Source organism: Coregonus clupeaformis, chromosome 33, assembly GCF_020615455.1.
Source record: "Coregonus clupeaformis isolate EN_2021a chromosome 33, ASM2061545v1, whole genome shotgun sequence".
Lineage (NCBI taxonomy): Eukaryota > Metazoa > Chordata > Actinopteri > Salmoniformes > Salmonidae > Coregonus > Coregonus clupeaformis.
The window spans coordinates 37,464,287-37,487,284 of record NC_059224.1 but is presented as its reverse complement, the minus strand read 5'-3'; the positions used below and the strand labels follow the sequence as shown (position 1 = coordinate 37,487,284).

At 43.1% G+C, this 22,998-nt stretch overlaps 1 protein-coding gene across 1 annotated transcript in view; it reads right to left on the bottom strand.

The window, feature by feature from the left end:
- LOC121549093 (ezrin-like) overlaps positions 1 to 21,778 on the bottom strand; it is a 46,421-nt gene extending 24,643 nt beyond the window's left edge. Inside the window, exons 1-3 of the mRNA XM_041860928.2 lie at positions 21,651 to 21,778; positions 20,371 to 20,476; positions 11,864 to 11,947 (exon numbers count right to left, since the gene is read on the bottom strand). Of these exons, the coding sequence (XP_041716862.1) occupies positions 11,864 to 11,947; positions 20,371 to 20,382 (96 nt within the window). The 5' untranslated portion in view covers positions 20,383 to 20,476; positions 21,651 to 21,778. The remainder of the gene's footprint in view (positions 1 to 11,863; positions 11,948 to 20,370; positions 20,477 to 21,650) is intronic.
- Between the last annotated feature and the right edge of the window lie 1,220 nt (positions 21,779 to 22,998).

The window sequence follows — 22,998 nt, the reverse complement described above, 5'->3', positions numbered from 1 at the left end:
GCTGCAGTAGGCATATATGCAATTAGACCATTGCCATTGGATCTGTGCCATTCACTTTGAACTGACTGTTTTTACAGCATGAGCGGACGTGAGTAGATGTGCTTGTTTTGAGATCAAAGCAAGAGCTACATGTAGCGACGTGTGCACATTTGTTCATATCCTTTGCTAGTTAGTGAGTTATTAGCCCAGTTATAGATCATTTTTAATCAGCAATGGGGGAGTGATTGCTTCCTACAAGAGCACAAAACGTGTGCATTTCTAGAGGTAAATAGCTTTTTTTGTCTCAAAGGGGCAGTGTTGTACTTTGAGACAGGCTTGAATAAGCTAAGTAGCCAATAGGCAGAGGGTAGCATAATTTGTCTGATTCTCTGTAATAATGGTATGGGAATAATGATGCATTTATTTTGTAAAGTGGTTTCTTACATCAAACAACAACATTTTCCTTCACCTCTTTGTCTGAAGGACAAGTGGATAAACAGGTTAATGTCAAGCCCTTTTTTCCCCTCACTGTGTGTATATCTATCTATCTATATATATATATATATATATATACATACACACACTGCTCAAAAAAATAAAGGGAACACTTAAACAACACAATGTAACTCCAAGTCAATCACACTTCTGTGAAATCAAACTGTCCACTTAGGAAGCAACACTGATTGACAATACATTTCACATGCTGTTGTGCAAATGGAATAGACAACAGGTGGAAATTATAGACAATTAGCAAGACACCCCCAATAAAGGACTGGTTTTGCAGGTGGTGACCACAGACCTCTTTTCAGTTCCTATGCTTCCTGGCTGATGTTTTGGTCACTTTTGAATGCTGGCGGTGCTTTCACTCTAGTGGTAGCATGAGACGGAGTCTACAACCCACACATGTGGCTCAGGTAGTGCAGCTCATCCAGGATGGCACATCAATGCGAGCTGTGGCAAGAAGGTTTGCTGTGTCTGTCAGCGTAGTGTCCAGAGCATGGAGGCGCTACCAGGAGACAGGCCAGTACATCAGGAGACGTGGAGGAGGCCGTAGGAGGGCAACAACCCAGCAGCAGGACTGCTACCTCCGCCTTTGTGCAAGGAGGAGCAGGAGGAGCACTGCCAGAGCCCTGCAAAATGACCTCCAGCAGGCCACAAATGTGCATGTGTCTGCTCAAACGGTCAGAAACAGACTCCATGAGGGTGGTATGAGGGCCCGACGTCCACAGGTGGGGGGTTGTGCTTACAGCCCAACACCGTGCAGGACGTTTGGCATTTGCCAGAGAACACCAAGATTGGCAAATTCGCCACTGGCGCCCTGTGCTCTTCACAGATGAAAGCAGGTTCACACTGAGCACATGTGACAGACGTGACAGAGTCTGGAGACGCCGTGGAGAACGTTCTGCTGCCTGCAACATCCTCCAGCATGACCGGTTTGGCGGTGGGTCAGTCATGGTGTGGGGTGGCATTTCTTTGGGGGGCCGCACAGCCCTCCATGTGCTCGCCAGAGATAGCCTGACTGCCAATAGGTACCGAGATGAGATCCTCGGACCCCTTGTGAGACCATATGCTGGTGCGGTTGGCCCTGGGTTCCTCCTAATGCAAGACAATGCTAGACCTCATGTGCCTGGAGTGTGTCAGCAGTTCCTGCAAGAGGAAGGCATTGATGCTATGGACCGCCCGTTCCCCAGACCTGAATCAAATTGAGCACATCTGGGACATCATGTCTCGCTCCATCCACCAACGCCACGTTGCACCACAGACTGTCCAGGAGTTGGCGGAGGCTTTAGTCCAGGTCTGGGAGGAGATCCCTCAGGAGACCATCCGCCACCTCATCAGGAGCATGCCCAGGCATTGTAGGGAGGTCATACAAGCACGTGGAGGCCACACACACTACTGAGCCTCATTTTGACTTGTTTTAAGGACATTACATCAAAGTTGGATCAGCCTGTAGTGTGGTTTTCCACTTTAATTTTGAGGGTGACTCCAAATCCAGACCTCCATGGGTTGATACATTTGATTTCCATTGATAATATATATATATATATATATATATATATATATATATATATATATATATATATATATATATATATATATATATATAACACACATATATATATATACATACACATATACACACACACACACACACACACACACACACACACACACACACACAGTGGGGAGAACAAGTATTTGATACACTGCCGATTTTGCAGGTTTTCCTACTTACAAAGCATGTAGAGGTCTGTAATTTTTATCATAGGTACACTTCAACTGTGAGAGACGGAATCTAAAACAAAAATCCAGAAAATCACATTGTATGATTTTTAAGTAATTAATTTGCATTGTATTGCATGACATAAGTGTTTGATACATCAGAAAAGCAGAACTTAATATTTGGTACAGAAACCTTTGTTTGCAATTACAGAGATCATACGTTTCCTGTAGGTCTTGACCAGGTTTGCACACACTGCAGCAGGGATTTTGGCCCACTGTCGCTGGGCAATACGGACTTTCAGCTCCCTCCAAAGATTTTCTATTGGGTTCAGGTCTGGAGACTGGCTAGGCCACTCCAGGACCTTGAGATGCTTCTTACGGAGCCACTCCTTAGTTGCTCTGGCTGTGTGTTTCGGGTCGTTGTCATGCTGGAAGACCCAGCCACGACCCATCTTCAATGCTCTGACTGAGGGAAGGAGGTTGTTGGCCAAGATCTCGCGATACATGGCCCCATCCATCCTCCCCTCAATACGATGCAGTCGTCCTGTCCCCTTTGCAGAAAAGCATCCCCAAATAATGATCTTTCCACCTCCATGCTTCACGGTTGGGATGGTGTTCTTGGGGTTGTACTCATCCTTCTTCATCCTCCAAACACGGCGAGTGGAGTTTAGACCAAAAAGCTCTATTTTTCTCTCATCAGACCACATGACCTTCCCCCATTCCTCCTCTGGATCATCCAGATGGTCATTGGCAAACTTCAGACGGGCCTGGACATGCACTGGCTTGAGCAGGGGGACCTTGCGTGCACTGCAGGATTTTAATCCATGACGGCGTAGTGTGTTACTAATGGATTTCTTTGAGACTGTGGTCCCAGCTCTCTTCAGGTCATTGACCAGGTCCTGCCGCGTAGTTCTGGGCTGATCCCTCACCTTCCTCATGATCATTGATGCCCCACGAGGTGAGATCTTGCATGGAGCCCCAGACCGAGGGTGATTGACCGTCATCTTGAACTTCTTCCATTTTCTAATAATTGTGCCAACAGTTGTTGCCTTCTCACCAAGCTGCTTGCCTATTGTCCTGTAGCCCATCCCAGCCTTGTGCAGGTCTACAATTTTATCCCTGATGTCCTTACACAGCTCTCTGGTCTTGGCCATTGTGGAGAGGTTGGAGTCTGTTACACAGCAGTAATGTACACATTCAAGAACATCTTGGAGCACAGAACTGGCTTTTATCACCAAACCACAACATTATTTTTCTCAGAGATTAGGTAACATTCGGGACAGTAATCAACCGAAACCACTCAAACCATAATTCATTCACACCGTTAATAAACTACATTGTGCCACCAGTGCTGCATGATCACCAGCAGAGTATAGCATCTTGTATAAACAGGCCTTTCAGCCCAGTGGCATTATGTTGGCACGGCCGGGAGCGCCGGTCGTTAATGGCATACTCAGGTACCAGGCTTAATCTGGGCAGGCCTCATAGGATTACATCTTTCCCAGTCCCGGACATACGTTCCCAGATCCGTTTGTACGGTCTTGCCAACTCCTATTGGTCCCAGATCGGTTTGTGCCAGAGTTGGTGGTAAGACAGCACAAACAGATCTGGGACCAGGATCCTTTTCCCCAGGAGACATACTGGAAAAAGCAGTCAGTCAGTGCAGATGCAATCTGCACTGAATAGCTAACCACAACAACGTCATATACAGTACCAGTCAAAAGTTTGGACACACCTACTCATTCAAGGGTTTTTCTTTATTTTTAATATGTTCTACATTTTAGAATAGTGAAGACATTACAACTATGAAATAACACATATGGAATCATGTAGTATCCAAACAAATGTTAAACAAATCAAAATATATTTTAGATTTGTCAAAGTAGTCACCCTTTGCCTTGATGACAGCTTTGCACACTCTTGGCATTTTCTCAACCAGCTTCATGAGGAATGCTTTTCCAACAGTCTTGAAGGAGTTCCCACATACGCTGAGCACTTGTTGGCTGCTTTTCCTTCACTCTGCGGTCCAACTCAATCCAAACCATCTCAATTGGGTTGAGGTCAGGGGATTGTGGAGGCCAGGTCATCTGATGCAGCACTCCATCACTCTCCTTCTTGGTCAAATAGCCCTTACAAGGTCTGGAGGTGTGTTTTGGGTCATTGTCCTATTGAAAAACAAATGATAGTCCCACTAAGCGCAAACCAGATGGGATGGCGTATCGCTGCAGAATGCTGTGGTAGCCATGCAGGTTAAGTGTGCCTTGAATTCTAAATAAATCACTGACAGGGTCACCAGCAAAGCACCATCACACCTCCTCCTCCATGCTTCACGGTGGGAAATACACATGTGGAGATCAACACAAAGACACGGCGGTTGGAACCAAAAATCTCAAACTTGGACTCATAAAACCAAAGGACAAATTTCCACCAGTCTAATGTCCATTGCTCGTGTTTTCTTGGCCCAAGCAAGTCTCTTCTTCTTATTGGTGTCCTTTAGTAGTGGTTTCTTTGCAGCAATTCAACCATGAAGGCCTGATTCACGCAGTCTCCTCTGAACAGTTGATGTTGAGATGTGTCTGTTACTTGAACTCTGTGAAACATTTATTTGGGCTGCAATTTCTGAGGCTGGTAACACTAATGAACTTATTATCTGCAGCAGAGGTAACTCTGGGTCTTCCTTTCCTGTGGTGGTCCTCATGAGAGCCAGTTTCATCATAGCACTTGATGGTTTTTGCAACTGCACTTAAGAAACTTTCAAAGTTCTTGACATTTTCCAGATTGACTGACCTTCGTCTTAAAGTAATGATGGACTCATTTCTCTTTGCTTATTTGAGCTGTTCTTGCCGTAATATGGACTTCGTATTTTACCAAATAGGGCAATCTTCTGTATACCACCCCTACCTTGTCACAACACAATTGATTGGCTCAAACGCATTAAGGAAAGAAATTCCACAAATTAACATTTAACAAGGCCCACCTGTTAATTGAAATGCATTCCAGGTGACTGCCTCATGAAGCTTGCCAAGATTGTGCAAAGCTGTCATCAAGGCAAAGGGTGCCTACTTCGAAGAACCTCAGATATATTTTGATTTGTTTAACACTCTTTTGGTTACTACATGATTCCATATGTGTTATTTCATAGTTTTGATGTCTTCACTATTATTCTACAATGTAGAAAATAGCAAAAATAATGAAAAACCCTTGAATGAGTAGGTGTGTCCAAACTTTTGACTGGTACTGTATATGACGTTGTTGTTCCAATAAAATCATAAAATACTGTAAAATTCACAGTGGGCGATTTCTGACAAGAAAGGGGAACAAATGTTGTGATGAGATCTACAGTATAGATAGTGTGTGATCCTAACTTTTCTACTACGGTTTCTTGACACGTCATTCAGAGTTATTTCTATGAGCTTTGTATGTTCTCTTTTTAGTGTCTGACAGGCCTATTCAGAAGGAATGGTACTGAACAATACACCTTGATTGTTTCATTTCTGAGGAGTCATACAGTGCCTTCAGAAAGTGTTCACACCCCCTTGACTTCTTCCACATTTTGCATACTGCCTGAATTTAAAACGGATTAAGTTCATATTATTTGTCACTGGCGTACACACAATACCCCATAATCTCAAAGTGGAATTATGTTTTTCAAAATGTTAACAAATTAATAAAAAATGAACAGCTGAAATGTCTTGAGTCACTAAGTATTCAGCTCTTAGAGATTTACCCAAGAAGCCTCACAGCTGTAATCACTGACAAAGGTGTTTCTAACATGTATTGACTTAGGGGGGTGAATATATTAGTGTTTTATTTTTCATTCATCAAAACAAAAAAATATGTTTTTCTTCCACTGACAGTGTTTTGTGTAGATAGTTTACAAAAAATGACAATTAAATCAATTTTAATCCCACTCTGTAACACAATAAAATGTTAAGAAATCTACGGTGCAAAATTCTGCCAAACCCTATGGGTAGGTTTCCTGGACACGAAATAAGCCTACCCCTGGACTAAAAAGTGCTTCCAATTGAGAATTTCCATTGAGAGTGATTCTGAATTCAGGGCTAGGATTAATCTGTGTTTGGGAAACCTTACCTATGAGTTCTATATGGGTTATAGCCCGGGCATTTAGAATGAGAAACTCACCAGTCGCCAGGCCCTGTTCTGTTTGTGCTGCTGCCAAATTCCCCACTTGGGTGAAGCAGTTTCAGTCAACAACACACACACACACACAGCAGGCACTCAGGCCAAGCCCATTCCTATCCAATAAGCAGTGGCCAAGGTTAAAATTAAAATCAAGCGCCCCCGCACTTACTTAGCCGCAACCTAATACGGGTCCGGGTAACCTGACGGGGTTGCAGGAGATGAATGACAGATTTTTTTTCTTCCAAATTGTATTTAATTACAACAATGAACACTGAGTGGTTGGCCCTGAAACGAGAGAGCGTTTCTCACTGCATCATCTCACCTGGAATGAAAGTCCTGAGGGTTTCAGGACACAAACAGGCCCTTTCATGGTGTTTTTGCTTCCAGGAACCACACAGAGCGGGGGGAAGGGGGGGAAAAGGTATTCTAAATGAAGGATTCCTTTACCCAGGGGGGATAAACTACAGGGGTTCTGCTACAACGAGAGGCCTTTGAGGCCAGAAAATGTCCCTCTAGGAATGGGTCAAACAGCATTTAATCAAATAATATGAGTATTTTTGATCGAAGACGATACCAGTATTAAAGGGAAAGGGCTAATCCTCACCGTAAGTACTGGAATGAACTAATCAACATTCCAAGAGTTAAAAGGATTTTGTTTTGAGTAGAGGCTGCACCAAAGAGTTACAAACTGGGTGTGCCACTCACTGACAGGCCACTTCAATCAGCCAATCATTGAACATATCTAAGACAAACATTTGCTGTTGATTAGTAAGTAAAGTAAGTAAACTCAAACTGTAGATGACCTGTGAGCTGTTCTCACCTAACACAAAAGACCTAGGCTACCTGGGTCCCAGAATGGATCCAATAATTCTGTCACGCAGGAGGACATCTAAACAATCTCTCATTCTTTAGCTTTGGGGTGCAGATCGTCGTTAAATGTGCAGTATTATTTAAAAGGATGTATATAAAACTGGAGGATACAAAAACGATTGAGCTAGCTCTGGATAACTTTTAAGAATCCCGTACTCTGCATCACGTGCAGTCTGAACAGTGGAACAAGGCCACGAACGCCGCCACGCCTTGCCTTCTCACTGCAGTCAGTCTTCCAAGTGAAAGTTCTCTCTCGGCAGTGTTTATGAAAGCCCGAGCCCTGTGATGAAAGAGAGAAAGAGGGAGGGAGAGAGAGCGAGGAATGCCACCACCCCCCGAAACAGCATTACTCACTGCATCCGCTGACTAATGTGAAGTTCCAACTAATTGTTCCAGATTAGTCAGGGGACAGGAGGAGGAGGAGAGGGGCACACTCAGACAGGGGCAGGAAGAGAGAGTGGCCAAAGGATAATGGCTAATGTTTAGCCATTTCTCCAGACCGCACACGCACAGTGGAAAGAGAGAAACCAACTAAAATCCTCAGTTTGAAGACTAGTTCGTCTTCTGGTGTTGTGTTATTACTGCATGAGTGTGCCACCCTATTGAACTACCCCTTCATTTATTTACGTGGCCTGTCCCGAATGTACACACACACAGTATCTAAGGTTCTTGAACAAGGCACTTAACCCTAAGTGCTCCTGTAAGTCGCTTTGGATAAGAGAGTCTGCTAATTGACTAAAATGTAAATGTTTTCAGTGCACTACTTTTGACCAGGGCCCACAATATGGTGCCATTTGTAAAGTATCCTAAGAACAACTAAAAGGAAAAAGCCTTTGAGCAGTTCTATGGGAAATCAAAGTGGTTGTGAGTTGAAGAGTGGCGGGCCGGCAGCAATTCGTCCCGTTAGGGCTGCACGTCGCTGGTCATATGAGAGGGCTGAGGCACAGAGAGGGTCCCACGCCAGGTCACTTTAACAGGGGAACACCCCAGGGATGAGCTCACCACTGGTATTACTCAGCCTTTCCACTTAACTAACTGCCTGTCCATCTGACTGTCTGTCTGTCTGACTGCCTGTCTATCTGACTGTCTGTCTGTCTGACTGCCTGTCTATCTGACTGTCTGTCTGTCTGACTGCCTGTCTATCTGACTGTCTGTCTGTCTGTGCGTGCGCTTTTGTCTGACTGTCTGTGTCTGAGGCCTTCTCTGCAGGGGATGTCTGCTACCGACTTCACCCGTCCAGGCCAGGTTTCTAACTCAATTGGGTCACAGGCTTCTGACTGACACATTGCTAACTAGAGGAAGTAGTTAAACGTCAGTCAATTTCACCTGTGGTTACTGGTGGTTATCAGATGGAAAGTTGTCAAGACAAAACTATTACTTGCACCTGTATTGCGAGTGGCGATTAACTGTTTCCGACACAAATTATTCTGGTGCACGACAATGTACTATATAATATAATTTTTAACGTAATAATTAATGTACGACACACCCCACTGAGGCCTTTCAACGTGTAGGTGAAGGAATTCTTAGTGACACTAAAGTGGAACGTCTGAATCTAATGCCGACAATCCTGAACAACATCAGAATCTAATGCTAATATCACTGCAGAGGGCATGAAGGTGAAATTCCCTAGTCATGTTTCCACACATGTACACACAACTGACAAACAAGTTATTCAGGAAGTGGCTATGGCAAGCCAAGACAATGCCTTTCCGTGGTGGAATAGAGGCTTGCTACATCGCACGGTGCCTTTGGAATCCATTCCACACTGTAGCTGCAGAATGTGACACTATGGGACTCAACCATTAGATAAGAACATACAGTGTAGTACACTGATGGACCAATAAGGGGTTCCAGTAACATACTACAAGCTCTTGTCGATGTGCCTTCAGAAAGTATTCACACCCCTTGACTTTAAAATTGATTAAATTGAAATGTATCATCACTGGCCTACACACAATACCCCCAATGATGTCAAAGCGCAATCATGTTTTTCGAAGTCTTTACAAACTAAAAATAGAAATGTCGAGTCAATTACTTAACCCCTTTGCTATGACAAGCCTAAATAAGTTCAGGAGTTGCATGGACTCACTCAAGAGTGACATAATAGTGTTTAACATGATTTTTGAATGACTTCATCTCTGTACCTCACATATACAATTACCTGTAAGGTCCCTCAGTCTAGCAGTGAATTCCAAACACAGATTCAACCACAAAGACCAGGGAGGTTTTCCAATGCATTGCAAAGGGCACCTATTGGTAGATGTGTAATACATTTAAAAAAGCATACATTGAATATCCCTTTGAGCATGGTGAAGTAATGAATACACTTTGGATGGTGTATCAATACACCCAGTCACTAGAAAGATACAGGCTTCCTTCCTGACTCTGTTGCCGGAGAGGATGGAAACCGCTTAGGGATTTCACCATGAGACCAATGGTGACTTTAAAACAATTACAGAGTTGAATGGCTGTGATAGGAGAAAACTCAGGATGGATCAACAACATTGTAGTTAGTCCACAATACTAACCTAATTGACAGAGTGAAAAGAAGGAAGCCTGTACAGAATACAAATATTCCAAAACATGCATCCTCTTTGCAGGTCACTAAAGTAATACTGCAAAAAAATTGGCAAAGCATTTAATTTTTTGTCCTGAATACAGAGTGTTATGTCTGGGGCAAATCCAACACAACACATTACTGAGTACCACTTTCCATATTTTTAAGCATAGTGGTGGTTGCACCATGTTATAGGTATGCTTGTAATCGTTAAGGACTGGGGAGTTTTTCAGGATAAAAAAGAAACGGAATGGAGCTAAGCACAGGCAAAATCCTACAGGAAAACCTGGTTTAGTCTGCTTTCCACCAGACACTGGGCGATGAATTCACCTTTCAGCAGGACAATAACCTACTTGGAAATATATGGCAAAACATTTAAAATTGTTGTCTAGCAATGATCAACAACCAATTTGACAGAGCTTAAAGAATTTTGAAAAGAATACTGGGCAAATGTTTCACAATCCAAGTGTGGAAAGCGCTAAGAGACTTACAGAGAAAGACTCACAGCTGTAATCGTTGCCAAAAGGTGCTTCTACAAAGTGTTGACTCAGGGGAGTGAATACTTATGTAAATGAGATATTTCTGCATTTCATTTTTCAATAAATTTGCAAAACTTTCTAAAAACATGTTTTGACTTTGTCATTATGGGGTATTGTGTGTAGATGGGTGAGTAAAAAAAAATTGAATCCATTTTGAATTCAGGCTGTAACAACAAAATGTGGAATAAGTCAAGGGGTATGAATACTTTCTGAAGGCACTGTACTCAGTAATCTGAGAACAATACGTAATTCTCCTATTGTCCCTCTGAACTTACCATACAAACACGCTGTACTTGTCACGCCCTGGCTCTAGGGACTCTTTTAAGTTGAGCCAGGGTGTGTAGAGTTTATGTTTTGTGCTCGTTGTGTCTAGTTTAGTTTGTATATCTATGTTGGCCAGAGTGGTTCTCAATCAGAGGCAACGAGTATCAGCTGTTGCTGGTTGTCTCTGATTGGGAACCATATTTAGTCAGGTGATTTTCCCACAGTGTTTGTGGGATCTTGTTCCGTGTTGGTTTGTGTTTTGCACCTGTGGACGTCACGTATCGATTTGTTGTTTTGTTCGTGTATCATTTAATAAATAAGTATGTTCACCTTCCACGCTGCGCCTTGGTCCTCTATATCCGACGATCGTGACAGTACTCAAAACAGTTGTACAGAAAACATGCTGTACAATGTCAATTGACTTCGATGTCAGGAACCGACTCAGACAGGGTTCCGTGGGAAGGACAATGGTTTGGATGACTCACTGTCATATTGTCAGATATATTGACATCTGATCAAAAGAAACAGGCTTTCATCATACTCCCTTTTCTCACACTACCAGTAATCAGTTTCAGTACATTTTTGGCTCTTAGCACAGCACCACTCCTGGGAATGGTCGTCATAGCTCCAGGAGAGAAGGGAAGGTCAGATAAGAATGGTTCCAGTTAAAATCTCTTGCAACCTTCCCTGAGATAACATTCATGAGTGTGTGTGGGGACAGGACATGCCTGGAGGTAGGAAGATGTAGAGGTGGGGGAGTAGGCTTCAGGGTGGGTCACTGGAGCAGAACCACTGATTAACACACACACACACACACACACACACACACTCCTAGAAAGCCTCACTAAATTATTCCAGTAATAAGTGTTATCATGGAGAAGAATTGCAAAAGCAAAACCCTGCTATACATACTTGTGGTTTTGGTACAGGTTTTGTTACTACTGATAACAAGACTAAATGTATGGCTATAGATGTAGGATCTTAATTTGATTACCCTGTTGCAGGAGAACTTTCCTGCAATGCAGGACATTTAAAACGTGTAGTGTATTTGAGGTATAAAAAGATTTTTGAAGTATGTAATTTCCACTTAAGAAATGTCAGACTTGATTTTACCTTACGTAACAAAATGATCGACCCCTAAAAAAACGTCCATTAATTATTATCCACATTATAATTCATATTTCGTGTTGCTGCAAGGTTATTTTCCTGCTGTAGCAAACTGGCTCAAATTAAGATCCTACATCTGTATTAATATGACAGTCATAAATGTACTGTTAACACTGACCTGGTCAAAGAGCTGTTTGCCAGTGGTGCTGGGCTGGACGGCAAACTCCAGCTCAGCGTCCATGGTGGTGACGCGAACATTGACCTGAGGAGACAGAGACATGACAGAAAGACATTAGTAACACAAAAACATTAGTATTTACTATTTAGTAAGAGAGATGTGTTCAAACGCTTTAGGAACTAACAATGAATGAGCAGCCGTAGAGTAATGTACAAAAAATAAATGTACTGTACTTTTTTTCTTTTCTTTAAAAAAACAAACATTTTTTAGTTATTTATCAGACGCTCTTATCCAGAGCGACTTACAGTTAGTGAGTGCATACATTTTTCATACTGGCACCCCGTGGGAAACAAACCCACAACCCTGGCGTTGCAAGCGCCATGCTCTACCAACTGAGCTACAGGGGACTTCAAAGGGGATGATACGTACAGACGAAACACAGCAGATCATGTGTTTGTTTATGTGCCTTGTAATAGACATAAATACTGATCAGAGGGAATTAAGGGTGAAAATCACGAGGTGTTTCACTTTCAATATTTACTCCTGGGCTCGTTTCAGATTTCACACTAACCTAGTGTGGTAAACTTGTGTGTGGTTGTGAAAAAACACACCTACTGCACTTTTTTTTGTTTGTCATTTAGCAGACGCTCTTATCCAGAGCGACTTACAGTTAGTGAATACATCTTTTTTTATACTGGCCCCCCGTGGGAATCGAACCCACAACCCTGGCGTTGCAAACGCCATGCTCTACCCTGGACGACGCTGGGCCAATTGTGCACCGCCCATGAGTCTCCCGGTCGCGGCCGGCTGCGACAGAGCCTGGATTCGAACCAGGATCTCTAGTGGCACAGTTAGCACTGCGATGCAGTGCCTTAGACCACTGCGCCACTCAGGAGCACATGTAGGCCTATAGTCAAATGCAATCCAATTTATTTTATAAAGCCCTTTTTACATCAGCAGTTGTCACAAAGTTCGTTACAGATACCCAGCATAAAACCCCAAAAAGTAACCAACGCGGATGTAATGGCACAGTGGCTAGGAAAAATTCACTAGAAGGCAGGAACCTAGGAAGAAACCTAGAGAGGAAACAGGCTCTGAGGGGTGCCATAGCAGCTGTAGTTAGTTACAGTAAAGGAACATGGTTGATTTTAGAAGGGAACCCCTAACGGAGATAGCGATAGGTGGAGAGGGCAATAGTGTCATAACCCCTCAACACAGACCAGCTAATCAGGTTAGCCTGTATTGACAATGTCCATCCATTCCCTTCTGTTTTGAGAGAAAAGGCATGCCTTTCCGTTCTTCGGTTAATAACTTATAAGACTGACCTATGCCGCACAAACATGGCAAGTCCTTATTGTTTAGGCCTGCAGGAATTTTAAACGGACGCCTAAGTCATAAAATATATTAGATAGATAGATGACACTGAACAAAAATTTAAATGCAACACATAAAGTGTTGGTTCCATGTTTCATGAGCTAAAATAAAAGATCCCAGAAATGTTCCATATGCACAAAAAGCTTATTTCTCTAAACATTAGGAGAGAATAAACCCCTTTTGTGGAGAAAAACTCATTCGGATTGGCTGGGCCTGGTTCCCCAGTGGGTGTGTCCCTGCCCAGTCATGTTAAATCCATAGATTAGGGCATAATTACTATTTCAATTGACAGATTTCCCTCTATGAACTGTAACTATATATTTTTGTTCAGTATACACATTACTTGAATGGAAAAACGCTTTCAGTGTAAACTGAAACGACTAAACCCATATATAAAGTATGTATAAAGTATGTAAATTCCAAGCATCTGCCTCTAATCCTAGGAAGCTCTTTGCCACCTTCTCCTCCCTGCTGAATCCTCCTCCCCCTCTCCCCCCCCCCCCTCCCTCTCTGTGGATGACTTCGTCAACCATTTTGAAAAGAAGGTTGACGACATCCGATCCTCGTTTGTTATGTCAAATGACACTGCTGGTCCTGCTCACACTGCCCTACCCTATGCTTTGACTTCTTTCTCCCCTCTCTCTCCAGATGAAATCTTGCGACTTGTGACAGCCGGCCGCCCAACAACCTGCCCGCTTGACCCTATCCCCTCCTCTCTTATCCAGACCATCTCCGGTGACCTTCTCCCTTACCTCACCTCGCTCATCAACTCATCCTTGACCGCTGGCTATGTCCCTTCCGTCTTCAAGAGAGTGAGAGTTGCACCCCTTCTCAAAAAACCTACACTCGATCCCTCCGATGTCAACAACTACAGACCAGTATCCCTTCTTTCTTTTCTCTCCAAAACTCTTGAGCGTGCCGTCTTTAGCCAACTCTCTTGCTATCTCTGTCAGAATGACCTTCTTGATCCAAACCAGTCAGGTTTAAAGACTGGTCATTCAACTGAGACTGCTCCTCTGTGTCACGGAGGCTCTCCGCACTGCTAAAGCTAACTCTCTCTCCTCTGCCCTTGTCCTTCTACACCTGTCTGCTGCCTTTGATACTGTGAACCATCAGATCCTCCTCTCCACCCTCTCCGAGTTAGGCATCTCCGGCGCGGCTCACTCTTGGATTGCGTCCTACCTGACAGGTCACTCCTACCAAGTGGCGTGGCGAGAATCTGTCTCCGCACCACGTGCTCTCACCACTGGTGTCCCCCAGGGCTCAGTTCTAGGCCCTCTCCTATTCTCGCTATACACCAAGTCACTTGGCTCTGTCATATCCTCACATGGCCTCTCCTATCATTGCTACGCAGACGACACACAACTAATCTTCTCCTTTCCCCCTTCTGATAACCAGGTGGCGAATCGCATCTCTGCATGTCTGGCAGACATATCAGTGTGGATGACGGATCACCACCTCAAGCTGAACCTCGGCAAGACGGAGCTGCTCTTCCTCCCGGGGAAGGACTGCCCGTTCCATGATCTCGCCATCACGGTTGACAACTCCGTTGTGTCCTCCTCCCCCTACAACTCATCCAGAATGCCGCAGCCCGTCTGGTGTTCAAACTTCCCAAGTTCTCTCACGTCACCCCGCTCCTCCGCACACTCCACTGGCTTCCAGTTGAAGCTCGCATCTGCTACAAGACCATGGTGCTTGCCTACGGAGCTGTGAGGGGAACGGCACCTCCGTACCTTCAGGCTCTGATCAGTCCCTACACCCAAACGAGGGCATTGCGTTCATCCACCTCTGGCCTGCTGGCCCCCATACCTCTGCGGAAGCACAGTTCCCGCTCAGCCCAGTCAAAACTGTTCGCTGCTCTGGCACCCCAATGGTGGAACAAGCTCCCTCACAACGCCAGGACAGCGCCACTCACCACCTTCCGGAGACACTTGAAACCCCACCTCTTTAAGGAATACCTGGGATAGGATAAAGCAATCCTTCTACCCCCCCTTACCCCACCCCAAAGAAAGAAGAAAATAAAAAAAACATATTGTAAAGTGGTTATCCCACTGGCTATAAGGTGAATGCACCAATTTGTAAGTCGCTCTGGATAAGAGCGTCTGCTAAATGACGTAAATGTAAAAAAGATAATGGACCTATATATATTTTATATTACAATCATTGACAACAAACAATCGCCAAGATAAAAGCTAGACAGTCAGGGAGAATTGAAAATTCCCAAAACATTGAATTTGGTAGTATTGATTTTGTTATTATGTTAGAGCAAAAGAACAGCATTAGTCATGGCAAAATGCATAAAATAGCAGGGAAATTGCTTTAAAACTACAAAAACTAATCTCAGCTCCATGGAGAAATGTGTATAATTGCAGGATAAAAAAAAAAGAAGCTAACATTTCTCTACACCGCCAAGATGGGGGCTTCTAATTTTTTTTTTTTAATGCAGCTGCACTGACCGAGCCCATTGCCAACCCAGTCATGCCCCCTGCCACGCCCACCACCTAAGCCCCTTTTTGATCCAGAAAAAACCTGGCATGACTGCCTGCTTAAGGAGGTCCACTGTGGTAATAAAATGTTTCAAACAACTAAAAGTTTTTTGAAAAAACTATGAAAAACATTAGCCTCATATAGTATGTTGCAATGAGAGCGCCCTCTGATTTCCATGAATGAGGCATGACGTCAAGTTTGTAGTCTTTCACAATAAATACTTAATTCCATGTAGGTTAGTTCTCATCACACGATTAAAGTCCTGCTACAATACATAATATTCATTACAATATCAGCATTGTAAGCTCACTAACAAACACTAGTCCTACACCTTTCGCTTCTAGGTCAAATGTTTCAGTTGAGAAAATGAGGCCTACAGTATTTACCCAGGTTATTGGCGTGCACTGACAACCCTATGGAGATGTGTGTGGACTCCGGTAAGAGGGAGACTGCTGCTAGCAGAGTCTTTGGTGTAATCTGTCATCTCCTGGCCATTGTGAATGACATTGAGGCTCTGAAGTGATGAAACTCAATGACGCCCACTGGAAACGGCCTAACGGGATGTCTCCTGGGCTGGGGCCTGGGCTCTGACTGACTGGACTGTTTACTCACTGCCATGATGTCTAGCTGCCTCATAGGCTACATACTGAGCCTACACATAATAACTGACGTGTCTATGGCAGTAGATATGGCCAAATTAATTACTCCATAGAAAGAACAATTCAAAGTGAACGTGAATTGACTACAAAAGAAAAACGCATGAAAGGTTGTTTCTTTTTTTGCGTTGGAAAAGCCTCATCTACATATTGATTGTTGTGGGCAACAAAAAATATATTTACACAGCAAAACAAAGATCCCTTTTCATCTGTGCCTCCCCAGTGGTCCCTTTCCTGCACCACGAAGAATTCTAATGGACCCCAGCTCCCAGAACGCACACAGTCAAACTGACTCCAGATCAGCTGTGTAAGGGAGCCAGAAAGTAATCTGCTATATTATATATATATATATATATATATATATATATATATATATATATATATATATACATACACACAGTACCAGTCAAAAGTTTGGACACACCTACTTATTCAAGGATTTTTCTTTATTTTTACATTGTAGAATAATAGTGAAGACATCAAAACTATGAAATAACATATGGAATCATGTAGTAACCAAAAAAGTGTTAAACAAATCAAAATATATTTTATATTTGAGATTCTTCAATGTAGCCACCCTTTGCCTTGATGACAGCTTTGCGCACTCTTGGCATTCTCTCAACCAGCTTCACCTGGAATGCTTTTCTAACAGTCTTGAAGGAGTTCCCACATATGCTGAGCACTTGTTGGCTGCTTTTCCTTCACTCTGTGGTCCGACTCATCCCAAACCATATCAATTGGGTTGAGGTCGGGGGATTGTGGAGGCCAGGTATGGTATTAAATAGCCACATTTTATTTGTCACATGCGCCGAATATAACAGGTGTAAACCTTACAGTTAAATGCTTATTTACAAGCCCTTAACCAACAATGCAGTTAAGAAAAAAAATAAGTGTTAAGAAAGTACTTACTAAATAAACAGAGGTAAACAATAAATAAATAATAATAATAATTAAAAGAGCAACAATAAAATAACAGTAACGAGGCTATATACAGGGGGTACTGGTACAGAGTCAATGTGCGGGGGCACAGGTTAGTCGAGGTAATTGAGGTAATATGTACATGTAAGTAGAGTTAAAGTGACTATGCATAGATAATAAACAGAGAGTAGCAGCAGCGTAAAAATGTGGTTAGCTGTTCAGAGTCTTATGGATTGGGGGTAAAAGTTGTTAAGAAGCCTTTTGGACGTAGACGGTACCGCTTGCCGTGTGGTAGCAGAGAGAACAGTCTATGACTAGGGTGGCTAGAGTCTTTGACAATTTTTAGGGCCTTTTTCTGACACCGCCTGGTATAGAGGTCCTGGATGGAAGGAAGCTTGGCCCCAGTGATGAACTGGGCCGTACGCACTACCCTCTGTAGTGCCTTGCGGTCGAACGCTGAGCAGTTGCCATACCAGACGATGATACAACCAGTCAGGATGCTCTCGATGGTGCACCTGTAGAACTTTTTGAGGATCTGAGGACCCATGCCAAATCTTTTCAGTCTCCTGATGGGGAATAGGCATTGTCGTGCCCTCTTCACGACTGTCTTGGTGTGTTTGGACCATGACAGTTCATTGGTGATGTGGACATCAAAGAACTAAAGGCTCTCAACCTGCTCCACTACAGCCCCGTTGATGAGAATGGGGGCATGCTTGGCCCTCCTTTTCCTGTAGTCTACTATCATCTATATAACACCATTCACTGGTTAATGAGTTGGTCCCAATGGTGATCATCACCTGCATTCCCCTGTGCTGTAAACCATTCAATATTTAACCACGTGCATGGTCTGCATGGCTTTACAGGAGTCTGTTGCAATGTGGGGTTGTCATGGGAACGTGGCTGAAATGCCCCACAGAGCCATATAGCCATAAACCACCACTGTGCTGTGTGCAACCTGCTGACATGCAGTGCACTACCTCCCTGCAGTTGGTCCCATGGAGACTGGCGAGGGGGTAGTATACACCCCTACTGCGCCCCTTTCATTAAGGTATTTAGGACTGAAACCTCTAAGAAGTGGATTCGTTTTGCAGACCAGGGCCCAGTACCTCAGCTTGGCCAACTTGTTGACTAAACACAGTGTATTGACTTCTATTAGGAACTAATTACTACATAATGATGTCTAAATATATAACGATGTGGTAAGTGCTAACATGACGACTATTCAGAGTGACATACCCAGAGTGCGTAACAGCAGGCATCATTATATCATTGAATTATCAATTATTGAAGAGAACAAATGATTAGCAATGGGTTTCGGACACGAGGAGGGAACACCCATACAGTAAGTGTTGATTAAGGCCACGCCTTGTGTGACTGTGTGTGTGTGGTCTGACTGTCACATGGATGTTCAAGGGGCCGCGACCACACAGAAAGAGGATTTAGGGAAAGCCAAGGAGTGAACACCGTCACACACTTGGTGACAATGTGTTATTCTAACAAGTGTAACTCGAGCCAGAGAAGAGACCAAACCAGGATCTCAATCTCAGCTGCTCAAATCTCATCTTTCTCTTGTCAGATTTATTTATATTCTTAACCAAATGAACTCTAGCCTACTCTGCTGTCTCTATATAATAGAGAAATTCCACCATGTTTAACACGTATCTTTCACAGTAAAAAGGATTTTGCATCACAAAGCGTGATACAAAATCTCAATAAGAGCTGATCATGTCAGTTTTCTAGAAAGCCCTTCCAGTCAGTGAGTGCAGCAGCCACATCCAAAACATAAACACCTATTTTGACCAACCAATGCTATAAATAAAAAACTCAGCATTTTTAGGATTAATTTGAGAGTTGCAAAACTATTGACTTCAAAACAAAAAAATTAAAGACCAAGTTCATTAAAATACTTAACTTAGTAATAACTTGGCCGTAGTAATATTTCATGCCTTCCTTAAACTCTTAAGTTTCAGTTAGTCATGTAGAGAGAAGTGAGTCAGTGGCAGTAGATCAATGATTATGCCTCATTGAGATCATGGAAAATAAAACTATCTGCCATTATATCCCAAAAAGGCAAGGTTTTCAAGTGTTAACAGCGGAGTGACAGAGAGTGCTACTCTGTCATGCAGCCAGCACCACACTGATGATGTCACTACTTCCCAGTTTAGTGTGAATTTCTTAACAACCCTAGGGCAATTTCTAAACCAACCAACAACACTCTTTATGACTCCTAGAGTCTTCGACTGGGGGGTGTCTTGGATGGGGGACTAACTGTGAATACAATACAGCGTACTGTTCAACTATCAACTTCTCTCTAGATCACACGCGATTAGGGCTATTTGCACCCCGGGCAAAGCAAAATAGAAATGTCTCAGTTGAAGCACAGCACATTATTTTAGAGGCTGGTGTGATATTCCATTTAATCAAATAAACTTATCTGGTCATTTTGGTCAGACAATCCTTTACTTCCTCTTTGGTTAAAGTAATGAAAGTCCATTGTTTTGCAACACTTGTGGGAAGTGCTTTCAAAGACACATTTTCAACAAAAAGCTGGGGGCAGTTGTGTACCCAGGTAGGTCACTGCTAAGATATTACATTAGGTCAAATAAAGAGGTTGTGAGAGTAAGACTTTAGTGAAAATGACTCAACTTCATGTGAGAAACCACATATTCAGACAGTGTGATCACTTACAAGAGGCCACCAAATTCTTATTCTCATATTCCATATTCTCAGTTCGGGAGAAAGTATTTCTATAAGTGAGGACAACGTTTTCATTTTCATCTACAAGTGACACCACAAATTAAACCATAGAAACATTATACATATTTAGTGTAGTGTAAGGTAGTCATTACAGCACAAATAGCCTATACAGCCCCTATCTCTAGACTCCCATGAATACCTCCTCTCATCACGAGCAGACATCGTGGCAATAAATCTCTCGCTTGCCTGGGCTACTCCCATCTCGACTCATGACTGGCAACGTATCATAGTTACCAAGCATTAGTTTCAGGCAACTCAGAAATAGTCTGAATACACGAAAAGCTTTTAAACAAATAAAACTACAGCAATACTTACAGCTTTAGGCATTTTGTTTCCTTTTCCTGGGTCTGTGCGGAGAGGTGTAAAGTGGGTTTCCAAATACTTCGGATAGCCTCCTAGATGACGTCTCCACAGTGCCTTCCTGTCAGAGGGAGCGAAAGAGAAACGAGTTTCAGCCACCCCGGTGATACTGAGTCAAATGGGACTACCCTTCCTTTTTTAAACGCTGCTGCGAAATTGAGATTGGTTGACGCATGCCTTGTATATCCGTGTCAATCATTATTATGAATAAATATGGAAGTTTAGATTAAACGAGCCTCACCCATAAGAGTCACAGTCTCTACCCTTCTCGGTATTATCTTACTTGAGCACCAATACTGTATCAAGGTGTGAACCTTACTTCAACACCACAACTGTTTCAAGGTGTGAACCTTGCTCGGATAAAATGATGAGGAGGACGTTCGATGTAGCCTATATGCTGCACGGTGTACTTGAGGGACATTTTCCTTAAGAATTAATTAATTAAACTTGGCTACTACTGGGTGTAAAGCGGATATAAAGTAGCCTATCCGCCAGGGACAGACACTGTTACATTGTGTCAAAACTACTTGTTGCGATTAGGGTCTGTTACAAATGTAACAACTTGATCAGTTGGAATCACAAGATAGCCACGAGCTTGATTCACTTCTGAAGAAGATACACATATTAGGGTATTTAATAATAGCCAACACTGTTTGGGCCATTTCAAAAGTCACAAAACCGACTAGATTAGGCTACACGACTGTGTGTTAAAACAGATACAATGTTCCACGCGTATGGTAGGCAATTTCTTGCTTGTTCTGTTCAAAGAAAACATGTTGAGTCCACCTACCAAACCCAAATCTACAGCCAACCTAAAACAGCTAGCATACTCGGCTAATCAGTGAATTTGACATAGCCCCTTCTTTTTTGTCAAATGTCATGATATTATTATGCAAAATATATAATTATTTGACCCGAATCGAATAGGCTATAATTTTGGATTTTGGAGGAAAAATACGACTAAAATGTAGTCGTTACATCATGGATACATGTATACACATGCAATCTACATAACCTTCAACTGCTAGCCTTCTACCAAACCACATCCGACTACAATAATCCCAGACACCTGTTGTGAGATGTTGTTCCCCTTTGAGGGAAGAGGCAGCAGAAGTACTGCAACAAGTGCGGAAACAAAGTAGTGAGCATCCCTATTCTGCTCAACAGTCTCACGTTCACATAAATATTCGATGTATAGACTACGCTATACATTGTTACTTTGTAGAATGTCTTACCAGAGAAAGTGTGATTTGAGATGAGATGGTTCTATGGCAGGGCTACAGCCGCGTATTCTCCCCTCTGCTGAACTCGCAGCGCGGCAATATGGCTGCTCCGCTCACTTCAGCGCTTCGACTATTACCGCCTGCTTGCATAAGTTCCTGTTTGTCACCGGTGCCAGGCAAGAGGGACAGTCATTCGTTCTCCAGCGACTCCCATCAATGACACGTACTAAGAACTGAAGTCATGCAAGCTTGTAGAAAAGTGCATAAAGAAAGGGCAAAACCCCACAACTGATCTACTGTAGCGATAGGCCTACAATTATATTTTTTAAATAATGGGGACACATTATTTTAAAGGGGAATTTGACCCTGGCTCTGCCACAGCATATAGTTATTATTACATTAACAACATTACGTTTTTATCATAGACATCACAATTATCCAAACCACAAGCTAGAACTAGCACATTTTCATTTCATTGGTAGAATCGGGAAGTTTCGACTTCCTGTGTATTGTCCGCTCATAGTGAACCACAAAGTCTGGCAGACCTTAGCCTTAGCAAAGACAGTAGGAGCTGAGCACACCGTTTTTTAATTAATTAATTGAGATAAGGAAAATGGCATCCCTTGAGAGGGCAATAACTAGATGTATGTCAGGAGATGTGCAGTATTATCAGAAGGAGACATATACTTGGAATACAGAGGAGGAATGGAGGGGGAAAGAGAGGCAGAGGAGGTCAAAGAGAGAGCGGGAGGAAGAGGGTGAGCTTGAATCGGTTAAAAATGGCTGAAAAAAGGGAGATGGTTTGTTAAAGCAGAATGGTAGAAAGTGTAAGCAGAGTGAGTTGTACGCCGGATCGAAGACAGGAGGAGAAATGGGATGGAAGTGAGTGAGGGTGAAGTATTGGAGGGGGTAGGTGTGGTGAAGTTCTCGGAATCCGAGGCTTGCACAGAGGGTCAGGATAAAGATGAGTCTATGATGGTAGGAGTGCCATTTTTGGAAAAAGTGGACCGTTGCCTTTTGGCTGTGCCACATGTGAAGTTTCAGGGTGGGTGAAAACAGAGTTGGGTGCTGTGGAATTGGTGAAGGTAACCAGAAGTGGTGTGGTGATAATTTGTTGTGTTTCTGCTGGTCAGAGGGAGCAGGTGCTCCGCGTTAAACGAACGGGGACAAGAGATGTGAATTGTTTAGCTCTCAAGAAAAGGAGTGATTACTGGGGTAGCTGTAAAAGTTGACCAACTGAAGGGGAAGATTCCCGGTGTTTGTGATGCTCGTCGTTTGGTGCGACGCAGACAGAGTGGCGTGAGTGCTGAAACAAGAGTCGTTGTCTGTTCTTTTGAGTTTTAATGTTGAGTCTTTGCCC